General features: G+C 45.2%; 1 protein-coding gene across 3 annotated transcripts in view; it reads right to left on the reverse strand.

The window, feature by feature from the left end:
- Window positions 1-12813: 12813 nt before the first annotated feature.
- Window positions 12814-21268, reverse strand: part of NAT10 (N-acetyltransferase 10) — a 722602-nt gene continuing 714147 nt past the window's right edge. For all 3 annotated transcript variants that reach the window (XM_069623384.1, XM_069623382.1, XM_069623383.1), the window contains exon 29: window positions 12814-13209. In XM_069623384.1, coding sequence (XP_069479485.1) covers window positions 13110-13209 — 100 coding nt within the window. In that variant the 3' untranslated portion in view covers window positions 12814-13109. The remainder of the gene's footprint in view (window positions 13210-21268) is intronic.

The following is a 21268-nucleotide window of genomic DNA, read 5'->3' on the forward strand; positions in this document are numbered from 1 at the left end:
AACAAAGATTGCACTTGTGAAGAGCACGGCAGAAAACACACGTCATTTTATAATTGTACAGATGCTGTAATGCAAGTAGACTAAGTATCCATAAGGCTGGCTGTAAGTAGTATATAGACTGCAGGTGGTGCCGCCAACATGTTTATAGAGTTCTGGAGATTCGATTACATAACATAGTAGGCGAGCCTCCATGTGGTACTATGGGCCCCATTGGACTGCCTTATGGTGCAACCGATGATTGTGCTGCTGGGAAGGAAGGTCTGGGGCAGAACACTGAAACTAACGGGACAAAACCACCCTTACTCACCGGATACTCCGATAGCCGCAGACCTCAAGGTCACTAGGGCAGATCTACCTGCGATCAGATTATAGGAAAGACACAACATTTATACTTGGGGAGATCTGTATGAGGAGGGCTGTTTTAGAGATTTTGACGCCATTAGGGAAAAGGAGGGACTACCCGCAGGCCAATTCCTTTTGGTATCAGAAGATCAGAAAGGTGGCGAGCACATACAGGCAACCTGGCCGGAGGAACCGGAGGCAGCACCACTACTAACACTGCTTCATAACCTGGGGGATGGGTGGAGGCCGGTGTCTAGGCTCTACGGTCAGCTTGCGGACAGGCCAAACCCTAAGAGTGAGCTGTTGAAACAGAGGTGTGAGGCGGATGTAGGCAACACTATCACGGAGAACCAGTGGGAGAGAATTCGGTCATATCGCAGAGAAGTGTCCAGAAATGCCAAGTTCTGTCTGATCCAATTGAACGTCCTCTATAGAACATACATGACCCCGGATAGAATCGCCAGGATTAGCACTACTGCAAACCGACTGTGTCATTGGTGTAAAACTGACAACGCTGATATAATTCACATGCTCTGGGAATGCTTGAAGGTATGTGGATTCTGGCACAGAATCTAGCAGGCATGCAAGAGGGCGGGGTTGACGCGGTATGAGTGGACACCGAAGACATGTCTCTTGGGCTCCTAACCGAGGGTCAGCAAACATCGGCACTCAGCCAAATTAATGGACATGGCATGTGTGTTGGCCAAACAAACCATTGCCATGGCATGGAAGAAACCTGGGGGGCCACAATATGCTAAATGGCATGCTGAACTTGAGCGTTGGTCAGGCTCTGAAACTACTGTGTGGGGTGAAGGTGTGGCAAAGGCGGGAGGAGAACAAAGCCCTGCATACAAGGCCTGGAAGGTGCTAATATGGGATATGTCCATCCATCTGATGATAAACCTCCATGAGCACCAAGCATCTGTTCCTTGCCGCTACAATGACAGTGCTCGACTGACACACTTAAATACATAAACTATTGAACTGCCTGATCTCCCCCGCTGCCGGGCCTCTCCCGCACCATGCCCGCAGGGCTCCCCACATCATCTGCGGGCCTGATCCCCGATGCTAATGGTACAAAGACCACCTATTGTTTGTTTTGCTGTTGTATTACTTTTTTGTGGTTGTTATTGGTAATATAAATGCTAATAAAAACATTTTAAAATAAAATAGTAGGCAAGTCTCCATGGAAGAAGATGAATTGAAGGCAATGTGTGTCGCAGCAAAGAAGAAGTTCAAACTCGAAGCAAGGCCGAACAGGTTGCCTGGCTTGGTGTCAAAGGCTGGAAGCAGCCAAGAACTGGTTATCAGCTGCGAAGAACAGTAGACGTGAGAAGCCGAGCCATTCCTTGTTAAGTTGCAAAGAGAGAACATCATGGGTGCCAAGTTTTTTCATTAAAGACTATTACTTGCTAGGGTATGAGCAAATTCACAGTCTCTGATCATGTGAGCTAAGGATGAAAATAGACCAAGAGCATGGTGCACCAGAGTGAAGATAGTGTAACGCTCACCTGGTATCCACGGGGACGTCACTCAGCCTGTTCTGACCTCTTACGACCTCGAACCCTTCCCTGGAGGCTATTCGACTGGAGACTGGGCCTGAAACACAGGATTGGTAGAGTTTAACTCCCTATTGTCTGTGTGCTTGAACCCCTTTTTACCCGGGGTCCAACCCTTCCCTTTGATCCACAGCTCACCTTGTTTTCTTGGCTAGTGTGCTCTCCGTCCTGCTTTCAGCGCAGGGGCGCGTTGATTGATGCAGGCTCGTTGCTGTCTAGTTACTTCACTGGCAAGAGTCCTACAGGTAAGTATAATGAGTCTTTTGAACAGTTCTCCAACTTCGTTCCTTTCCTTCCTTAGATGATGGCTGTCGTCCGGGGATGGCAGCGTGCTGCTGAGATGAGTAGCGCTGAAGGTGAGTGAGAGCGCGATGCGCGATGGATCCCTTTCGTATTTGCATTGAACTAGGTTCTTTTTCTGTGTCTTTTAGGTGCTGCGACGTTCTCAGCATGGATGCCGGTTATGAAGAACAAATGCGGTGGGTAAGCGCGGTATGTGGCGCCTCTAGATGTTTCCATGCTAACCTGGAGTGTCTTTTCCCTCTTGCAGATGGATGAGAAGTTCCAGAGACAGAGTTCCCCCAAAGCGGCTGGGATTCAGGTAAGCGTTTGAAGCTCGTACAGTATTTAAAAATAAGCGAAGATTTGCAGAATGCTTACTAATGCCTTTTTTCTGTTCTTTTCCCTTAGGAAGCGGCGTGCCGGGATGGGAATGACACCGCCAAAGATGCCCGCAGAACAGAAGGAGCGATGACTGATGGACAGAAGCACCGCAAGGTAAGGCTGTTCCTAACGGTGTTCTTGTTCTTGCAGGAGCTGAGCGCAGAAGAAAGATGCAGGCCTACTGGAGACCGATCCGAACACGGTGAGTTTCACGCTGCAGGTGCAGAAAACGCAAAGCATGTTTCTCAGCCTGGGTGTGGCTTAAATAGTCTCTGGGTATCCCAGGTGTCTCTGGGCTGAATCACACCCAAAAGACTAGACCGCACATGCAGTTCTGGGAACCGAAATATGTGGGGGCATCCACCTTGTCCCCATCAATGCACTACAAGTCCAATCTCCAATGTTATCCTATGGGAGTGAGTGAGTGAGTCTGGTGCCACAAGCGCCAAGTCTGACTCCAAGTGGGTCTTTGGAGGGATGGAGAGGGCCATGTAGGTGATCGTGGCCTGGCTCCAGCCTGACATCTTGGAGGGCTGGGGACATGAGGGGCAGGAATCATGACAGATAGCGAATGCCTATACTCCCTTTTACTCCCAGAGGCGAGAAGCTACTACAAGGCCGAGTTCAAAGACAATGTGAATGGCAGATGGCATGAGTGATGAGATATTGGGCTAACTGGGTGGGAAGACATGGTCAGGTTCACCCAACACCACCTGGGGTACCAGCTTACGTGCTACTAGAGCATCGAATATTCCAGAATGGTACAATCATGCCAACCAATTGTAAAAGGCCATATAACGAAGAGCCTTATAGTTTAAGAGCCAATGAAGTGTTGTGTTCCAAGTAGCTATCAAGGAGGACTTGTACTATGACTTGCACTTGGGGAGGGCATAGTGCCCACCTGACTATAGAGGTCCGTTTTTTACAAGCTCCGTTGGTGTACAACTTCCTGAGTCGGTCTTATTTATTGTGACAAGTTATTCTCCGTCCCATCCATAGTACATGTTACCTTGAGCAAAAGAGCCCCCCAGGTTCACAACCAATGGGTTTTACAGGCCCTATCGATGAGGAAGACTATGTCATGGAGGTTATGTTGCATCGGACTGCTATGTCTGGCTATTCACTGAACGGTCTCAATGGGGCCTCTCCCTTAGCTAATGTACTAACGATCTCCACACAGGAAGAAAAAGGCTCTAGCCCCTTTGGTGCCACCAGTCCCGAAGGTGGCAAATAGGGGGTCTCATCTACCACCCAATTTGGTAGAGCTCGGGGGCTGTAACCCTGTACTTGAGCAAACAGTGATCGAAAACTTTCCTTTCCGGTTCTGTCCTGTTTTTTTGGATTCTATGGGCAGGGGTTAGGAAACCCTTAACTTTGAATTAAGGGAGGTGCAGACAATTCTAAAGGATGTCTGTTTCCAAGGTTAATTTTATTGAAGGATTTATTATAGGCTCCCAAGCAAAAATCCCTATCACCCCAGTGAATCTTGAAGAAATTAAGATACCATTTTCACATAATCCTATTCCGAAAGTCCCCACCCCTGACTTTAATATGTGGCTAGCTGCTCCACTGCCCTTTGAGAACTGCTCGGCTGCCGAGACGCAGGCTCCCGAACATAGGAGCTTTGAGAAATCAACTCCCGAGAAGGTACATTCGCCTACCGTCTCTGTGCTTGGCCAAATTGGCCTGACACCACATGAAAGGGCTGGCAAAATCACCATCAGCAGGAATAAGATGAATCTCCAGAGCTGACCCCTCAAAAATCTTCACAGAGGGGGGAAACCAAAGGAAGGTAGCCCCAAAAAATTTCAAAATCTAGAAAAAAAGAGCGAATAACGGCTCTAGGAAATTTCTTCATAACCTAACGTTAAGGATTGACGACATGATGAGGAACTCTGGAGGTAGTCCTCAAGTATCAACATGTGGAAAGAAAAATGGTTCTAAGGGTTTGAATGGGAAAATATTTGTAATTTGCACGGCTACGCCTACCACCTCTCAGGGCCCTATTTCCCCGTTTCTTGGTGCGGTACTCAAAACATGCAAGTCTTTTGACCAGAGTAAGATCTTGGTTTATTCAAATACTGGGAACCTGTCCCTAGACAAGAATTATACTCAAACTAATTCCCTGGGTGGAGCTCACGAAAGTAGTATAAACATTGTGTTGGGTAAATGTACGCTGCCTGAAACCCCGGTGACGACTGGGGGGATTGTGTAAATCGAAGTGCCCCACCAACTGAGGGCCCGATAAAAGAAACAACCACCCAGGGGAAGGAGGTGCTCCCAATATTTAAGACCCTAGAAGAGAAAAGAAGGGACATTGCCCAAAGACCATAGCTCAATGCGGTTTCTAATAATATACTTGCCCACAGCGCCAACCCCCAAAAAAAGGGCTCAATCCTAGTTCAGAACCAAAAAAATGTAGGGGGCCCAATCTCCAAACATAACACAAATGTGAAATTTGCTGAAGAGGATCTTTTTGTGTACTTGGGGTGTTTATTTGAGGAATTCGACAACAATCCCTTACACCGTCAACATATCATCTGTGTCCTCTGAAATTCCAAGTCTAACAGGTGGATTTTGTGTCCAAAGACAGCTTGAATGTTGTAAAATTGAGAACTTAATGACTCCTGCTTCTCCATCAGGTAGGGATACCACTATTGAAAATTGGCCCCCCAGAGAGCATTCCCAGCACTTAATCAATTTGTGTACCAAACAGTCCCAGGGGTCCCAGAAATTTCACCATAATATGCAGGAGGGAGACCAAAGTGCAAGCTACGATTGGGTTAGGATTGTGAAAGCACTACATGGGGGAGGTGCTACCCCGGATGTCCACGCATGATCCCCTATAACTTCTATGGTGTCTTAGAACTCGAGAGGCTTAATAACATTCTCAGTAACAAAGATGTATTAAGTGCCTTTGATATTGCTTGTTTGCAGGAAACCCTAATGTGTGATGTCCCCATTTTGGATCGCCCTAAAGACTACATTTAAAAACTGGGTTTGAGAGCACAGGTTTTTGAGGTCAATCAACGATGCTGAATAAATGCTGGGCTGTTTGCTAAAATGCTGGGCTGTTTGCAAGAGTCCAACTCTGCTAATTTTTGGCGACTCATTAGGTCAAAAGGGATTGATCTGTTTTTACAGATGCAATCTATACCAAATCCAAGTTGGGTCACCTCATTTTGAAACCCTATACAACACAGACAAAGAAGGGTGCAGAGCTGACTACTAGGTACTGTGGCAGGGTGCCCTCTCCTGGGAGCTGGATGATTTGCTGGCTCTTAATGGTTCCAGAAAGAGTTTGAATGCTCCAGGCCTGGATGGTGCATTAGTTATGACACTAAAATCTGATCTGATACTGTGGGCAAAGATACTTTCAGCACTCTTTGTGAATGAACTTGCTGAGAGCAACATCCCCCAATCTTGGGAACTGGCAGCTGTGATGGGAGGAGACAGATTCTCACCCCTTAACTATAGACCAATGTCCCTTTTAGATGCAGGTTGAACAATTTTCTCGAAGCTGATCCTTCAGGACATGTTGACTTGGGCTCAAAGTTTAGGCAAGCTTGACTCTTCCCAATCAGAGTTTAAAAAGGGAGTGGAGACGGGCCTAAATAGGTCAGGAATTCTATCTAGCTACCTGTAAACCATTAGTGGCCTGCAGGGCCAACTGTGAGCATATACTAACAAGGATTTAATCCTCTGCTGAGGAACTTGTCAGTTACCCTAAGGTGAAAAGCAAATTATACACTAGTGAATGGCTGAAGAATAGGCTGACTCTGGTGAACTACCAATGCTTCAATGACCATTTTGAACATAATATAAAAAGCTTTAACACTTCATCTGTTTACTTGAGGAAGCACCAGTCCAGGGACTTCCGAATGAAGGCCGTGAGAATAAGATTAAACTTATAATTAACAAAGGAGGTGCAGGGTTCATGAGATGGCTTGTCCCCCAGCCTGAGAATTTGTCGGTATTGTAACCAAGAACAGGAGTCAGTAAAACATTTATGTGTGGAATGCACCAAGATTTCTCACCTCTTTTATGGGAAGCTGGGTATATGTATCCACAACCCAGGGGTTATACTCCAGACCATTTATGGATTTGTATCTTAAACCTGAATAAAAAAAGTCTTTTAATTGCAACTTTTGAACTTTTAGAAAAAATCCTACCCCCCAAATGTTTATTATCATGAAAATGTAGTAAATTATATTCAATGGTGGTTTTATTTTTTTAAATGATAATGAAATAATACTGTTATATTGTGTTTTAAATTGCCATGTAAACACATGATCAGATGCTTTTGACTGTGTGAAAGGTTTTAAACCTTTAACCAAATGCACAATAAAAAATGGAATAAAAAAATACAAAAATATGTGAAACGCAACACGTTTCGAGAGTTGCTCTCTTCATCAGGGGTCTTGCTCATTTGGAAGTCGGACCCAGACTCAGGACAGAGCCGCACCAGGGGAGACTGCGCAAGCCGAGCGCCTGAATTCAAGATAGAGACGCAAACTAACCAACCCTACTAACAATTTCCCTTTCTGCATACACCTCTCAAACTCCAAACCAAACACAACCAAAATCTACAGCACAACAAACCGCACAAACGTCACTACATTGCAACAACAAAACAAAAAAAATGCATAGTCTTGCACAACATTACACGACGACTACTGGCTGCTAACACCCCAGGCCCAGCCAACGGACCCACCGGGCTGAGGCCGCCAACAGCACATCACTGCTCTCTTGCACTTTTCCTGCCTCCTCCCACTAACTCAACCTCCCCTCCTCTTTCAGAGCCGCCAGAGCGCCAGGGGACCACTCCGGGGGTGATAGTGCGCGGTACAAATGTCCTTTAACATTAACATATAGTATGTTCAAATCTCAAAATCAAAATAATAAAAATTATTTTTCTACTAAATAGCTTGTTAGGATACCATAAGTATGAAAGTGTACCTCATTAGTTCCTTAGTCCAATCTAAACCAATATGAAAAAAAGGATGGTCGATGCTGATAAGAGCAAATGGTAAACGTTCAGTTGCTAATGATGTAAGAGAGATATTGCTGTATTTAGAACAAACCAACTTAAGTTGAGAAAGTAAGTTAGAGTGATAAATATCCAGGATATGGGAAGATGAGAATACCAACTGTCTCAACTCCTCCTCTGTATTGCCCACGTGGGCAGACCTCCGAATATCGTGATTCCTACAGCTCTTGTATTTTCTACTGCCTAGGGTCAAGAGTCATACAGTAGGGAGTTGTTATACAAGTCCCCGTGAGTTACCAGTGATCTGTCATTTAGAGAATGTCCATGAAATCAACAAGGTAAATCACGCACCTCCCATCTTGTTCACTCAATGTACAAGCATGCAAGGATGGTGTGATTATGGTATGATAGCTTGTTGATCAGTTTTCTTACTGGTCTGTAAACCTAAAGGTGCAAGTCATTTCATTAGAGATACCGGATCTTAAGATGTAACAATGTTTTATTTTATATTCATACAGTGTCATGAGCACTACTCCCGAGGAGCCAGGACTGGCCCAGCGCCCCCGGAAGCAGACCCTTCTTCCACATCTCCGGACCCAGCAGACCCCTACAGGGGCCCTTTGGACCGTGTCCTGGCGCCTTTGGCGCCAGGCTCATAAAGGACATCCGTCCCGGCGCCATAGGCGCCGGGCTCATATTGATAAACTGTGTAATAATGCTTGGGTGGACTTACCTGAGGCAGACCATGCTGCACACTTACCCAGAACAATTCAGTCTGGCTGAAGTCCCCAGCCATCAGGGCTGGGAGGAACTATTTCCTCTATTCAGGAACTCTTTTCTTACCTGGGTGGGGCCGGTGGAAGAACACACACCTGAAGCACTCTCTGCTATTTAAACCACGCCCGATGGAATACACGTGCTTCGCGTTATTCTGCATCAGCAGCAGGACGCTCACCGAGTCGGCTCCTGCATCGCCCGCCAGCACCCGGAACACCTGCAAACAGACAAGAAAAGAGAAGGCGAGCATTAGAAATTATACTTACCGGAATCCGGCCTCAGCAATCCTACCTCCGACGATCCTGCAAAGGAAAGGTACAAGATTAGCAGCGCTCTCAAACGCTCGCAGCTGCGCCGCCTTGCCTTACCCATCCGTGGCCTCGCCGAACTCCACCGCGGCCACGACGCCGGCAGCATCTCGGCACCTGAAAAACAGAAAAAGACAGTCATTAGAGGTGCCCGCTCTAAAGCGGCCACATTTACTTACGTGCCTCATCACGCGCGACAGCGGCTGTGTCGCCGGCAGCATCTCGGCACCTGTAAGCAGAAAAAGACAATCATTAGAAGTAAGCAGTCGCTTTTCTTTCACTTACCTTCCTCCACCGCGGCTACGACGCCAGCTACATCCCAGCACCTGCATAAGAGGAATACATGGTGAGCACTAAATAAGCACGGAGAACAAATACTCACCAAGAGACTTACCTGCTTTAGGTTTCTGGGCCCCGGCTCCTGTGGAGAAAAGACACTCATACTTACGGCTACCGCAGGAGAGACGAAAGGACACAGTGTCCGCAACTATTTCCCATCCAGTGACGTAACTGGATTCTACGCACCCCTGCACCTGAAGCAGGATGGAGAGCTCATCTTAACAATACCTAAGGTGAGAGCTCGCAGAAACCAAGTTGGGGGTCAAGAAGAGTGAGAAACGGGAGATTGGTGGGAACACATATCCACCCCATCCACCCCAGCTGGTAATCAATCCCTTTTCTTCCACCTGCAGAAAACATACTCTACAAGCCAGGCAATCCAAATTCGGAGGCCCTGTCCAGAGCATCTTCCGGGCCCTGCGCCTCACGATAGAAGAAAGGTAGCAGTCCAGTTCGGGTCAGCGTCTCTGTGGGAATCAGGTGAGCGTTACATACAGCACATACTTATGAGGCTGAATACGCCTTATTGGCCGATAACAGGAGGCTCACTGGGCGATCTACCTTACTACCGAGACCTTGTTTACACTAATGACATCATTGCCATCATAACGGGATGACATCAGGCAGGCTTTGTACACCACTATAGTGAGCAGCCATTTTAGATCCAGATTCTCCTTTTACATATTAGAATCGGTAACAGTCCCCGAAGAGACATGAAGATCACTCAATGGAAACTAAAGAAAGGCTGGCAGTCCATTGGGGAGGAACCAGCTACATAGCATAAAGACCGAGGAAGGACTACAAGAAGGGAGAAGCCTGCGTGAATGCTGGAAACCCCCGGGAAGTTCAGACCTAGGTGCAAGGAAGCAAGCTGTAGCAACTGATCCTCGCCAGAAAGGATACCGTGCCCTGGTCGGCAGAGAACTCGGGGGAAGGCAGGAGAGAGGATATGGACAGCAGCTGGAAGGAGGACTTTGGTGGCATCACCTCAGCGAGGTTGACCATTCAGTCCTACGATGACACCCGAGCCAAAGAACCTCAGACCATGCAGAGCCAGCGCATGGTGGCAGGGAATTGAGAATGAAGGAGCAGTGATCTCCCTCGTCACAGTAGTGATACCCAAAGAACCAAGAGTCAAGTATTCCTTGGGAGTGATCTCCCTCATTACAGTGGTGATACACAGAGCCTCAAGAGTGAAGGACTCCTCTGGAGAAATCTCCCTTGTCACAGTAGTGACAGTCAGAAAACCAAGAGGCAAGTATTCCTCAGGGGTAATCTCCCTCATCCCAGTGGTGACATGAGAAACCATAAATCTCAAGGGCGCCTCAGGAGTGAACTCCTTGTCATGGTGGAAAAACCAGCATATGTGAAGGATACCTAAAGAGCCAAGAACTGTCATGGAGTAATCTCCCCAATAGTCAAGATATGAAAAGTCCTGACAAAGCTTCAGCAATTAGACAGATAATTGATAAAGTCTTAACTATGTTGTGCATAACCCTCTGGGAGGAATTAAAGAGACTTCTAAAGACTTGTCCAGATAGACCAGGAGACGGGAGTAATTCTCCTGGTCTAAGCATATTTGGTAAACCAGACCCTACTGTTAGAGATCGTTATTAAGTCAACCCAAGACTAGCTGATCACTTCCTTCTGACTGTACCTCCGTCCCCGTGTGCCCCCTCCCGTTTCCACTCCTTCCAGCTCCTAGCTCCCCTGCACTGGAACCCCCTGCCTCTCTCAATTCGTTCTATTCCTACTTTCTCCTTATTTCCTACCTCCCTTAAATCTCTCCTTCTCCACCCCCCGCCTTGAAACTCCCTCACCTTCTTGCTCCCCCTCCTTTCTTTCTGCTGCCCTGGATTCCCTCCCTCCACTCCCTACTACCCTACTCTCACCCTTTCCCCTCTCCTCTCCTCCTCCTCCTCCTCCTCCTCCTCCTCCTCCTCCTCCTCCTCCTCCTCCTCCTCCTCCCCACCTCTCCTTCTCCCTCACATTCCCACTGCTCTTCTCTCCCTATTTCCTTCAGTTTAATTGCTCTTCTTACTGGTTTGTTGATTGATTCATACTGTAATTTGCTTCTACCGTTGTATTGTTTTATGTTTTATGTACCAAGTTGGTCAATTGTGCAGCGCTTTGGCGTAAAGTGCTATATAAACAAATAAATACAAATACAAATAGTTGAGAAGGGAGTCATTCTCCTGGTGGCTTGAATTAGAAGTTAATTGAATCCTTTGTTTTTGTTTAATTGGGAAACAGTGGTTGGTTTGGACAGAGGACTGTATTTTTGTATTAAAGTGTTATGTGGCTTCTTTGGGCTTGCATCTTGACAAGCACCTGTGTTGAGGTAGGGAAACCCCTCTAGAACTAGGGAGGGGTAGTTTCTTCTCTTATTTTCGATTAAAAGTAAATAGCCAAGATGATACCATCTTGACAGCCTCCTTACTCTGTCAAGCCACAAAGTCTGCAGTGCTACTTATAATTGTTGAATCATTTCACAGTACCTATTACTTTATTATCATAACTCTTCCCAAAAGGGTGGTGCCCACTCCCACACTCCTCCATGTTGAGATGATAGCCATTTCTCCCATTGGTCATTCGGTGGCACAATCATTTCAATGGGTATATTACAAAGCACAGAAACTCTGAGAATATTCTGTGGCAAAGGGAATGTGCAAAGCATGTTTTGTGGCATAATCATTTAGATGCCAACCAAATATTGGTATCACTGAAGACTGCTACTGATTTTGCTTGGTGAAACAGACACAAGGTACATTAGTAACTATGGTGACAAACTATAGTTATTATGAAAATGTGCAACAATGGTGTCTGGAGATGGGTACAGCTGGCGACACGTGCATTGACACATTGGTGGGAGAAAAACTCACATTTAAGCAAGATCAAGCTATACAGGTCTAACCATATGGTTGTGCCAAGTCATTTTACCATTGTAAAGACTATACTTGAAAGTATGAGACTATGGTATAAAGCACAGGTTCACAAAAACACTGTCGTAGGGTGCTTGCAATGGCACATTGTTGTACAGAATAGAGATTACCTCCAGGAAGCCTAGCAAACTTTAAAGAAATCTAGATGTTTATAACGTTGCTGGTTTACAAACTGGGTGCCATTCAGAAAAGGGCATTTGAAACAAAGGTTATGTGTTCTGTGAATGATTTGGCTGACGGATAGAAGTGACAAACTGGTCCATTGCTGCCGAACTAGCTCTCTAATGACATATGTGGAAAAGCCTTTTTTCCTGTTGAATGCTAATAGAGTGTATCCTACTTGTATCACCTCAAACGCAATGATTGATTATCTCATAGCTTAGCTTCATGGTCCACAAAGCAGATCACCTAAACTCCACTGATAAGTCTCAACGGTACAAATCAAAGACAAAAGACAAAACAAGGATAGGAATTGAAGTTAATAAAACAAGAAGGATAATTATAATGCAGCGTTGCTGTAGAACAGGCCCTGGAAAGGGCTAACAGAGTAGAAGGTGGTTTGTCTAACTATTCATGGCATTTGAAGCCTAAATTGGGAGCTATACCGTAAAATCAGATGGATTTTCCACAGACAGGCTTAGCACTCTAACTATAAATATTCAGGAACTAACGACCCTATTGTTCAAGGAGATCCTCTCTGAACTCGAGGCACCTTAAAAGTACCTAAACCTGTGCATGGCTCCACATAATCCTAAACCATGATAGTTTGCTCTTGTAAACCTTGTACAGCGCTCTATTGCTTTCTACCTATGTTTCTGCTATATAATTACCATACATATTTGTAAAACAAATATTAAACATACAAAAGAATTGTTAACAGACAGAGGCCCATATTGGGACATAAAAATGTTTATCGTGGCGGGATAGAGGGAGAGATGGCAGTGAATAGTCCAATGACAGACAATGGCAGGAGCATCAGACTCATTTCTTGATCGATTGTTGCATTTGTTTGGTCAGCATAAAAACATAAACCATGACTTATCAACGTGTTCAGAATAAAATCCTTTCTGATGTTTTTCTTTCCAGATTATCTGTACAAGGTAGAAAGAACACAGTCCCTTTGATAGTGTAAAAAAAATGAATGTCCGTTGTTTTTATACACAGCACACAAGTCCATTCCCTTTCACAATTATTTTCCATGTTTCTGCTTCCTGGCTTTATTTTTCTTCAATTTCTTTTGGTGCTTGGATTCTTCTCTCTCAGTCTTTTCCAATTTTCTCTTTTTGTCACTGAAATGAAGGAAATATTTTCTTAGTTTAATTAAATGTACAAATTCCACTTCCTTGAAAACAAAAAAAAATGGTTATTTACCTGTAACTATAGTTATGCAGTGTTGGCATACATTCATATAATTTGAATATTCCCAATCAGCAGGCTGGTAATCCTATGTTTAGGTTTAAAATGGCAGTTCTAGAAATGCTTCAGCGCTATACATGCATCCGGACCACCTACTTCATGACATCTCTTTTAGTCAATGTGGCCACAGCAACGTCAATGGAGGCCATCTTCAGATTTTTAGTGGTAGGGAGTGGAATGTACTATTTAAGAGTTCTGCAAGGGGAGGTGGGTGGGTCACATGAAAAATATAGGGAAGATTTCAAAGCAGGAAAAAGATAGTATGTAAGTAACTTGTTTTTTTCTCGAGCACTGGTTATTGCATAGGTTCATATGCTTTGAATATATTAACAAAGATGTGCTCCAAACATAGCTTCACAGAAATTGACCTTTTCATTTGATCTAAAAATTATTCAATGCCCACAAAGGGAGCCCTGAATTAATGGCAATTTGTTCTAACCGGTTTAGGGTCTGCCACTGTGTGTCTGCTCATGAAAATAAGGTCTTATTGGGAGGCCGCCAAATGCTTGAAAGGTGCATGATATGATATATATTTTATTTATTTCGCGCCCATACACAAATGTTTCAAGGCGTAACGAGGCAAGGCAGCGAAAGCCTCAACTGACACACGCTTCATGGGCCGGATGACCGAGAAGGTAGGTGGCAGTGCTGGAGCTGGGTTGGCCTGCGGGGTAGAGAGGGAGAGATGGGAGGAAAGGACAAAGTGATCCTGCAGACTGAGTTGGGCCAGAGGGAAGAATAGAAAGAGAGAGAGTCGCAGAGGTCGCAAGAGTCCAGAAGAGGGACAGGAAACATGCAGTTTGATATTGAGGTCCCCAAGGAGGATGAGTTGAGTGGTCATGGCCAGGAGGAGGAGGAGGAGCGATCAGCCCACTCGGACAGGTAATAAGGTAGTCGGACCAGGTGGCCAATGGATATTAGCAATTCTGAGAGAGTGGCCGGGAGAGAGAGAAAGCCTACAGACAAGGCATCCGAAGGAGGAGTAGGCCTGCATGGGAATCACAGAGGCAGGAATCCACTTTGGGAAGATCAAGGTTACACCCCACCCCAACGGTTGGATCAGGGCACGGTGAGGATCTTATAGACATCAGGGAGAAGAGTGTCAAAGCTTGTGACAGAGCTGGCTGTGAACCATGTCTCTGTGAGACCGAGGAAATCGAGGTCGGATTCTTCCAGGAGATGGCTGATGTCAGAGGAGTGTTTGACAGCCGAGCGAGAGTTGAGAGTGGCAATATGGAGAAGGTTGCCAGCCTTGAAAGACTTCCAGGGAGGTGTACAAATCAGAGGTACGCCCTGCAGAGGTGTAGAAGGAGACCGAGCGGGGGGTGGGGGGACAGAGGAGAAGAGGGCAACGTAGCCAAGGAGGGGGCAGAGGTGGTAGGCAAGAAAGCCAGAGAGGGGAGAGAGAGGGCGCAGCAGGAGAAGGAAGGAGGTTGATGTGGCGCCAGAGGCGTCTATTCAAGAGAGGGTTGACCTGAGGACCTTGGACCAGGACGGTGCCATTCAGGTAGACATTAATGATTACCTTAGAGGAGTGGAAGGGATCCAGGAAGGCCTCCAACCGGGTGCCACCATTAATGGGTGAAGAAGAGAAAGGAGAGAGCACAGAGACCATATGAGGAGTTGAAAGGTCAGGCGAAGGAATGACAAAGAGGATGTCAGTGAGGGTCTGTCTAGAGGATGCGCGGTGTAAGTGTCAGCGATAGGGAGAGCTGGGTTAGAGACCAAGATATCTCTAGGATAGGGGGAGGGAAGGGAGTGAGAGAAGAGCAGAGGGTGGAGGGGGAGCAGAAGAGGCAGAGCAAGACAGGAACAGCAGGAAAGAGTAGCTTAATGCACTCACTGGGCGCAGCCAAAAACAAAAAAACACAAAAACACAAAACAGCCACAGGGCACAGCTAAATTAAAAAGTTAGCAAAAATCATTTAATGATATCATGTTATTTGTAAATGTATAGAAGAGGTATACAACAATAGTTGTTCTTCAGCAGCTCTCCTCTTGCGAGTTGTCTACCCTTTGCCTTCTTTATAGTCCTCAAGCTGTGGAAGGCTGGTTCCGAGTTGATATCGGATCATTAGGTCACTAGGAGGTCACCTCATGAGGAGTGTGTTCATTTCTTAGTAAACGGCAGTCACAAAAGCGGTAGGGTGCACAGCCGCTTCAAAATACTGGTTCTGCAGTAATCGTAATTAAGTATAGTGAAGCTCGAGGGTCCACTAGTTGCCCTCACAGAATTACTTGCAAACCCTTGCGTCTTATTGAGCAGATATAGGTGTGATCTTGCAAGACAGAGGGAGAGGATGAACTTACATCCCATCCTCGTCACCAGAAAGGAATGGAATGGAACAGAAAAGAAGGGCAGTTAGGGGATAGGAATAAAGGAATACAGACATGCAGACAGTATTCTGTCATCATTTAATGATATCATGTTATTTGTAAATGTATAGAAGAGGTATGCAACAATTGGCGATGAGGAGATGTCTCATATGGTGACTTGTTATCTATACTTAATTACGATTACTGCAGAGCCAGGATTTTGAAGTGGCTTGGATATGCTCTGGTGGGGTCCTTTATCGATTTCGGCCCAAAACTTTCTTCCGCTGCAGCTCCCCTACATAGTTGGGAGCCTTTGATAATGCTCACCCACAACTGGGAGCCACCCATTACCTCTGACACGCTGATTTGTATAGACAAACTTAGAAACAATTTACTTTTGTTTGAAGTCTGTTAGGACATCCATACTTTTGTTTGCTAGATTTCTCAATAGAGTACTTACCTGTAATTGCAGGGCAGTTCTTATTGCATTACTTTTGATTAAATAAAAAGGCGATAAACTCATTTTTTAACTCCAATGATTGATTTGTTTTACGGCTGCACCCGCTTTGACCTGCTGGATTAATTTTCTTTGCATTTTTTTCTGACTATTCTCTTGCTTGTTTGTTGTCTTTTATGTGTGCACCGAGGCCTATGGGCGAGCTGCGAGTAATACGAAATAAATAATAAAAAAAAGATATATTGTGCATACTTTCCATTTTTCGTTATTGCTTATGTGTGTCAAATGTATCTTACACCCTGTCCCCTTTAAGAATGAAGCTTTGAATGCTTAGCCTAACTAATCCAGGAAGTCAAGGTAAACTTCAGGGAAACTCACCAGAGGGCTTTTGGAAAATCTCCATAACAGATGTCTTACTCGAAGCATAACTTTGGTCAGCTCAAAATATAAGTATGAAAGAACTCCCATCAATTTTGCTAGTACTGTACTCAACTACTTTGAGGGAAGTGATCTCCTCCCCAGAGGGAAACTTCAGAAGAGACCATTCAATACAAAGACAGTAAACAGATGTATGATCCAGAGTTTTGGCAAATCTAGAAATGAGTGCTAAATCAACTTGCAAGAAAGCATGTACCAACCTTTCAAGGGTACCATTAGAAGTGGTAGGCTCCTAAATGGAAAATCATGCATCTCCTCACAACAGCAGCAGTGGAAACAAATTTTGTTTGGATTGGAGTCAGCAGTTAACTCGTCGAAAACCATCTTTACTACTCTTTGATTGTTAATAAACAAAAAGATCCTAAATTGTCTTTTCCTATCATACCGATCTAGATACAGTTGACCCATGATACTTCTTACTCGGAGATTACTTTCATTAGGGTCGAAAGTATGCAAACTATTCAATCATCCCCCAGTTCCTTGCAGGAGCTTTGCAGTTCCAGTAATAGTTTGCCCCAGAACCTCCCGAATTTCACTTCAAGACCATTGACAGCAAAGATCTTTGCACCATGATAATTTCAATGAATGCCACTTCATGTGCAGATACTCATTGCCCTAAAGCAATAGCTAAGGATTGTGTTGCTTAGCATCTACCCCCTTTACATGATTTTTGTAAACAGCTTTCTCTCTTTGGGCACTGTTCCTAATTCTCTCAAAATGTTGTGAATATCCTAACTCTTGAGGAAACCTACTTTGGAGCCTGATGACCCGTACCTCCCACCGCCTAATTATTGTCCAGTTGCTAAATCCCTTTTGTGAGGATAATTCTGTCAGAAATAGTTACTATCCAACTTTGGGAATTTGTTGAACCCCATAGCGTCCTGGGTGACAGGCATTCGTCCCTCCCAAAGAAACAAAACTTGCTTTATTAGATGCTTGTGAAAACCTTCTCTGGAACAAAGGCAACCATGAGACTAAACCTTTGGGGATGCTAGATTTCTCATTCAACACCCTTGATCATACACGTTTTCTTAATAGACTTTCTTCGGTGGCCAGGGTGTTCGCTATAGCGTTCAAATTATTTGCTCCCTACCAGTCCAACGGGTCATCGTCTACCAGCCTAAATCACTTTATGGATCGCAAGAGGCCCATCTGTTGTCCAAGTTCTTTGTTGTCCCTTCTTTTTAATACCCTCTTTTCCCTTTCTTTTTAGTACCACCCTTGGAGAAAACAGAAGTGCCAATTCAACTTTTTTGGTAGCCCACCAATTCCAACCCAAAAGCAGAGAGGTGGTAGATCTTTTACAGTGTAAAGCACCCTTGTTTGGAAAAGTCTTCGACTGTTGCTAAGACTTTAATCCAATTATGACCAGTTCTGCCATGGGTTTTTCCCCCCAGTGCCAAGGCCTTTTTTGGTGATTTTGGTATATCGACATACAATGCCTTCTAATGTTTTCTCTTTCATTAACCCCTTAAGTGCCAAGGACGAGGTATCTCGTTTTTAGCAACAAGGAGGTAATCCCAAGGACGAGGTACCTCGTCCTTGGCACTTAAGGGGTTAGGAAAGAATTCAAAACCAACTTCTTTTAAAAACACTGTCTACCTCAGTTCCGTTGAGTGGCTCAAATTACAAAGTGCCTCGTAGTCTTCTGGCCTTCTAGTGCTTGAATGTCTTTGGGCCCTCAGCACTTTATAAGTAAATTTAAATTAACACAATATACCATTTCCACTTCCATTCATATGTTTTCACTTAAGACCCTGACTTGGCAGCATGCAGAATATCCATGCATTCGTCCGAGTTCTACATGTCCAAATTCAGGGGCAACACTTGCAGGCTCAAGGATGTTGGCTTGTGGTCAAGACCTGGATTCAGTCATTGCGTAGAAAAGCCTAAATGGCTTTTAGGATTATTGGGCTTTCTTGGGAGAAACAATTTACACCCGAGTACCAATTCTAACAGGTGTATCGCCAGGGCTAGGCGTATCCTTTGGCATGGTTCTTGTTACATATTCACCCATATCCCTCGAATAAGTATATTCACAGGAAAAGCGTAGGCATATATCCTTGACCAGCAAATCGAAAACCCTTGCTGCTGCTGCTTTAACTCCCATTGATATACGGACGTCGGGCCCCTTAGAGGTGTACCAGTGCGAAGATACACAGATACAATTTGTTTCCACCCCTCCCATACCAGAAAAGCACTTCTTAAGAGCCAGGCGCGCACATCAAGGAATTGCATCAGAAGTGCGGTTAGCTGCTGTGCTGGACATGGTGTTGCTGACATGATATAATTTGTCTCTGCCCCTCCCATACCTGAAAAGCACTACTTAAGAGCCGGGCGTGCACATCAAGAAAGTGCATCAGAAGTGCTGTTAGCTGTTGTGATGGTCGTGCTGGTGCGGACAGGGTGTGCATCAGCGTGAAGACGTACAGGGAGAATTACTTCCTGTTGCTCCCCAATCTGAGCCGTTTGCTGAAGTACTAGAGCACTATTTGGACTATATGGACATTTGTTAAAGACTTATATACTTGTTTTCTTTTTACTTCTTAGATATAATTTGGCTCTGCCCCTCCCATACCAGAAAAGCACTACTTAAGAGCGGGGAGCGTGCGCATCTGTGTATGTGCGCGTCAAGGAAGTGCACCAAAAGTGCTGTTAGCCGTTTGCTGGTTGAGGGTTGAGGGTTTGAGAAAGGCTAATTTTGCATTTAGCTGTGGGAAAAAAGGGAAAGTAGGCTATATTTCCAGTAATATACTAGCCCATATACATGACCAAGTTTGGAATGCTCACTAAATCGAACACTGAGATGGAGATGGAAGGAAATGGCAGCAAAGAAATCACTGAAGTGGCTGCAATGGCGAGTGGCGAGTTAGAACGAGTGAAACTATTAACTAAGAAAACCCATGGTGGTCTGCTGAGCTCACAATCTCCTGTGCGGTCACCTGTGCGTGCCTACCCCCGGCGGGCAAGCAGAACTTGTGTACCAAAAACAAATAGTAGGCAAGCAAACCTGAAAGGGGTGGTGGTGATAACCAATTCCTAGCCCAAATTGGACGTGTTAAGTGGGTCAAATGGGTTAAAAGGGGTAAAAAGGCTAAATGCGGTTGTGGAGGATAGCAGTGCAGGAGACTGTCGGATTAAGTACAGCGCTACCCTGCCTCGATTCATAACTCATTGAACACGTTATGTGCCCGCAAGCAATAGTGGATATGGTCACAAACCAAATAGTGGAAAATCAACATGCGACCTGTGATGTAATCTGCGTCAGGAAACTGGTGACAAGTTTGAAAGACAATGAGTCATCTAAACAGGTCACTGAGAATGGTGAACAGGAGACATGCAATAAAGATGATAAAGATGATAGGTGTGTTGAAGAGGAAAACGGCAATCAATGTGTGAGAAGTAGTGAAATATTGGTTGAATGCTCCGTAGGTCTTCATACCAAAACCGATAGAGCAAACATTGAGCATGTGGGGAGGTTGGTTTAAGTTACAATATCGACTCGGTTGAATGTGAATGTGTTTTTCCACTGATCGTACTAAAGCAAGGAACATACCCGCAATCAGTGTTGGATATAGCTATGGGGGATTTACTTCATGTGAGCAGTCAAAACTCTTTATTGGCTGACTCTACTGAAGCTGAAGCGTTGAGAGGGTTCAGAAAAGTAACAAGAGGTGGGAAAAGAGAAGAATCTAATATGAGCATCACAAGTATTTCCTCTAACGCTATGTTTTCGGTTTTTGAAAATGTGTTGACCACTGGTGGAAAAATATGAGCGTGTGGAAAAGAAAATAGATGTACAACTGTATTGTTGCACAAAAGTATTAATAGAGGTAGGAGAACATGTAGAGATTGTAGCACAAATACTGATGTTATGATGAGGGTATCAGAAACATTGGTAGGCAATAAGGAGGTGCTGTGGGGGGGAGGGTGCAAGGAGCAGCTTTGATCAAATAGGTGTGATTACTCAGAGGAGCACACCACTGATGCAAGCCGAGGTAAACGCAGGTCAACACAGTAGAACTTGATCTAGCTAGAATATGATAAGGTATTTATAACCCGCCTTTACACAAGTGTTTTAAGGCAAACATCTCCTATAAATAGTTTGAAAATAAATACTCACCCGAGTGACTAACGTACTCCTAGTCCATAGTTCCCTTTCCTCCATATTGTATGGATGTCCCTCGCGAGGGACAGGAACGGAACCTCTTTTCCACCAGAAAAAGACATTTCCCCTTTACATTTCCTGACGCGGCCTCAGGAGCGCTGGCTCCCTTAACCCCGCCCAGAGGCACCACACCTCAGTCCCCTTATAACTCGTCAGCTGTATTAATGTCTGACAACCTCACTGGTTTTATTATAGGGGGATGGATGGTGGGACGTAGGGAGGAAAGGGGACTATGGACTAGGAGTACGTTAGTCACTCCGGGAGTAACCCTTAATTACTCCTACGCCCCTGTCCCTTTTCCTCCATCCTGTACGGGCGATTACAACTAACACAACGCCCTGGGGAGGAGAGCCTGAACTCTTAAGCAAATAGATTGTGCAGCACCGCTTGGCCAAATGCTGCATCAGCATAGGCACTGGTATCCAAGCAGTAATACTTGCAAAAGCTGAAGGCATGTCCCATGTTGCCGCCCTGCTCATCACCTGCCAGGGAACGTGGCGCTGGAACGCGTCTGCTGACGTGTTGGCTCTCGCTGCACGCGTGCATGCCCTGC

The sequence above is a fragment of the Ambystoma mexicanum genome, chromosome 11, assembly GCF_040938575.1.
Source record: "Ambystoma mexicanum isolate Mex_15411 chromosome 11, UKY_AmexF1_1, whole genome shotgun sequence".
NCBI classification, from domain to species: Eukaryota; Metazoa; Chordata; class Amphibia; order Caudata; family Ambystomatidae; genus Ambystoma; species Ambystoma mexicanum.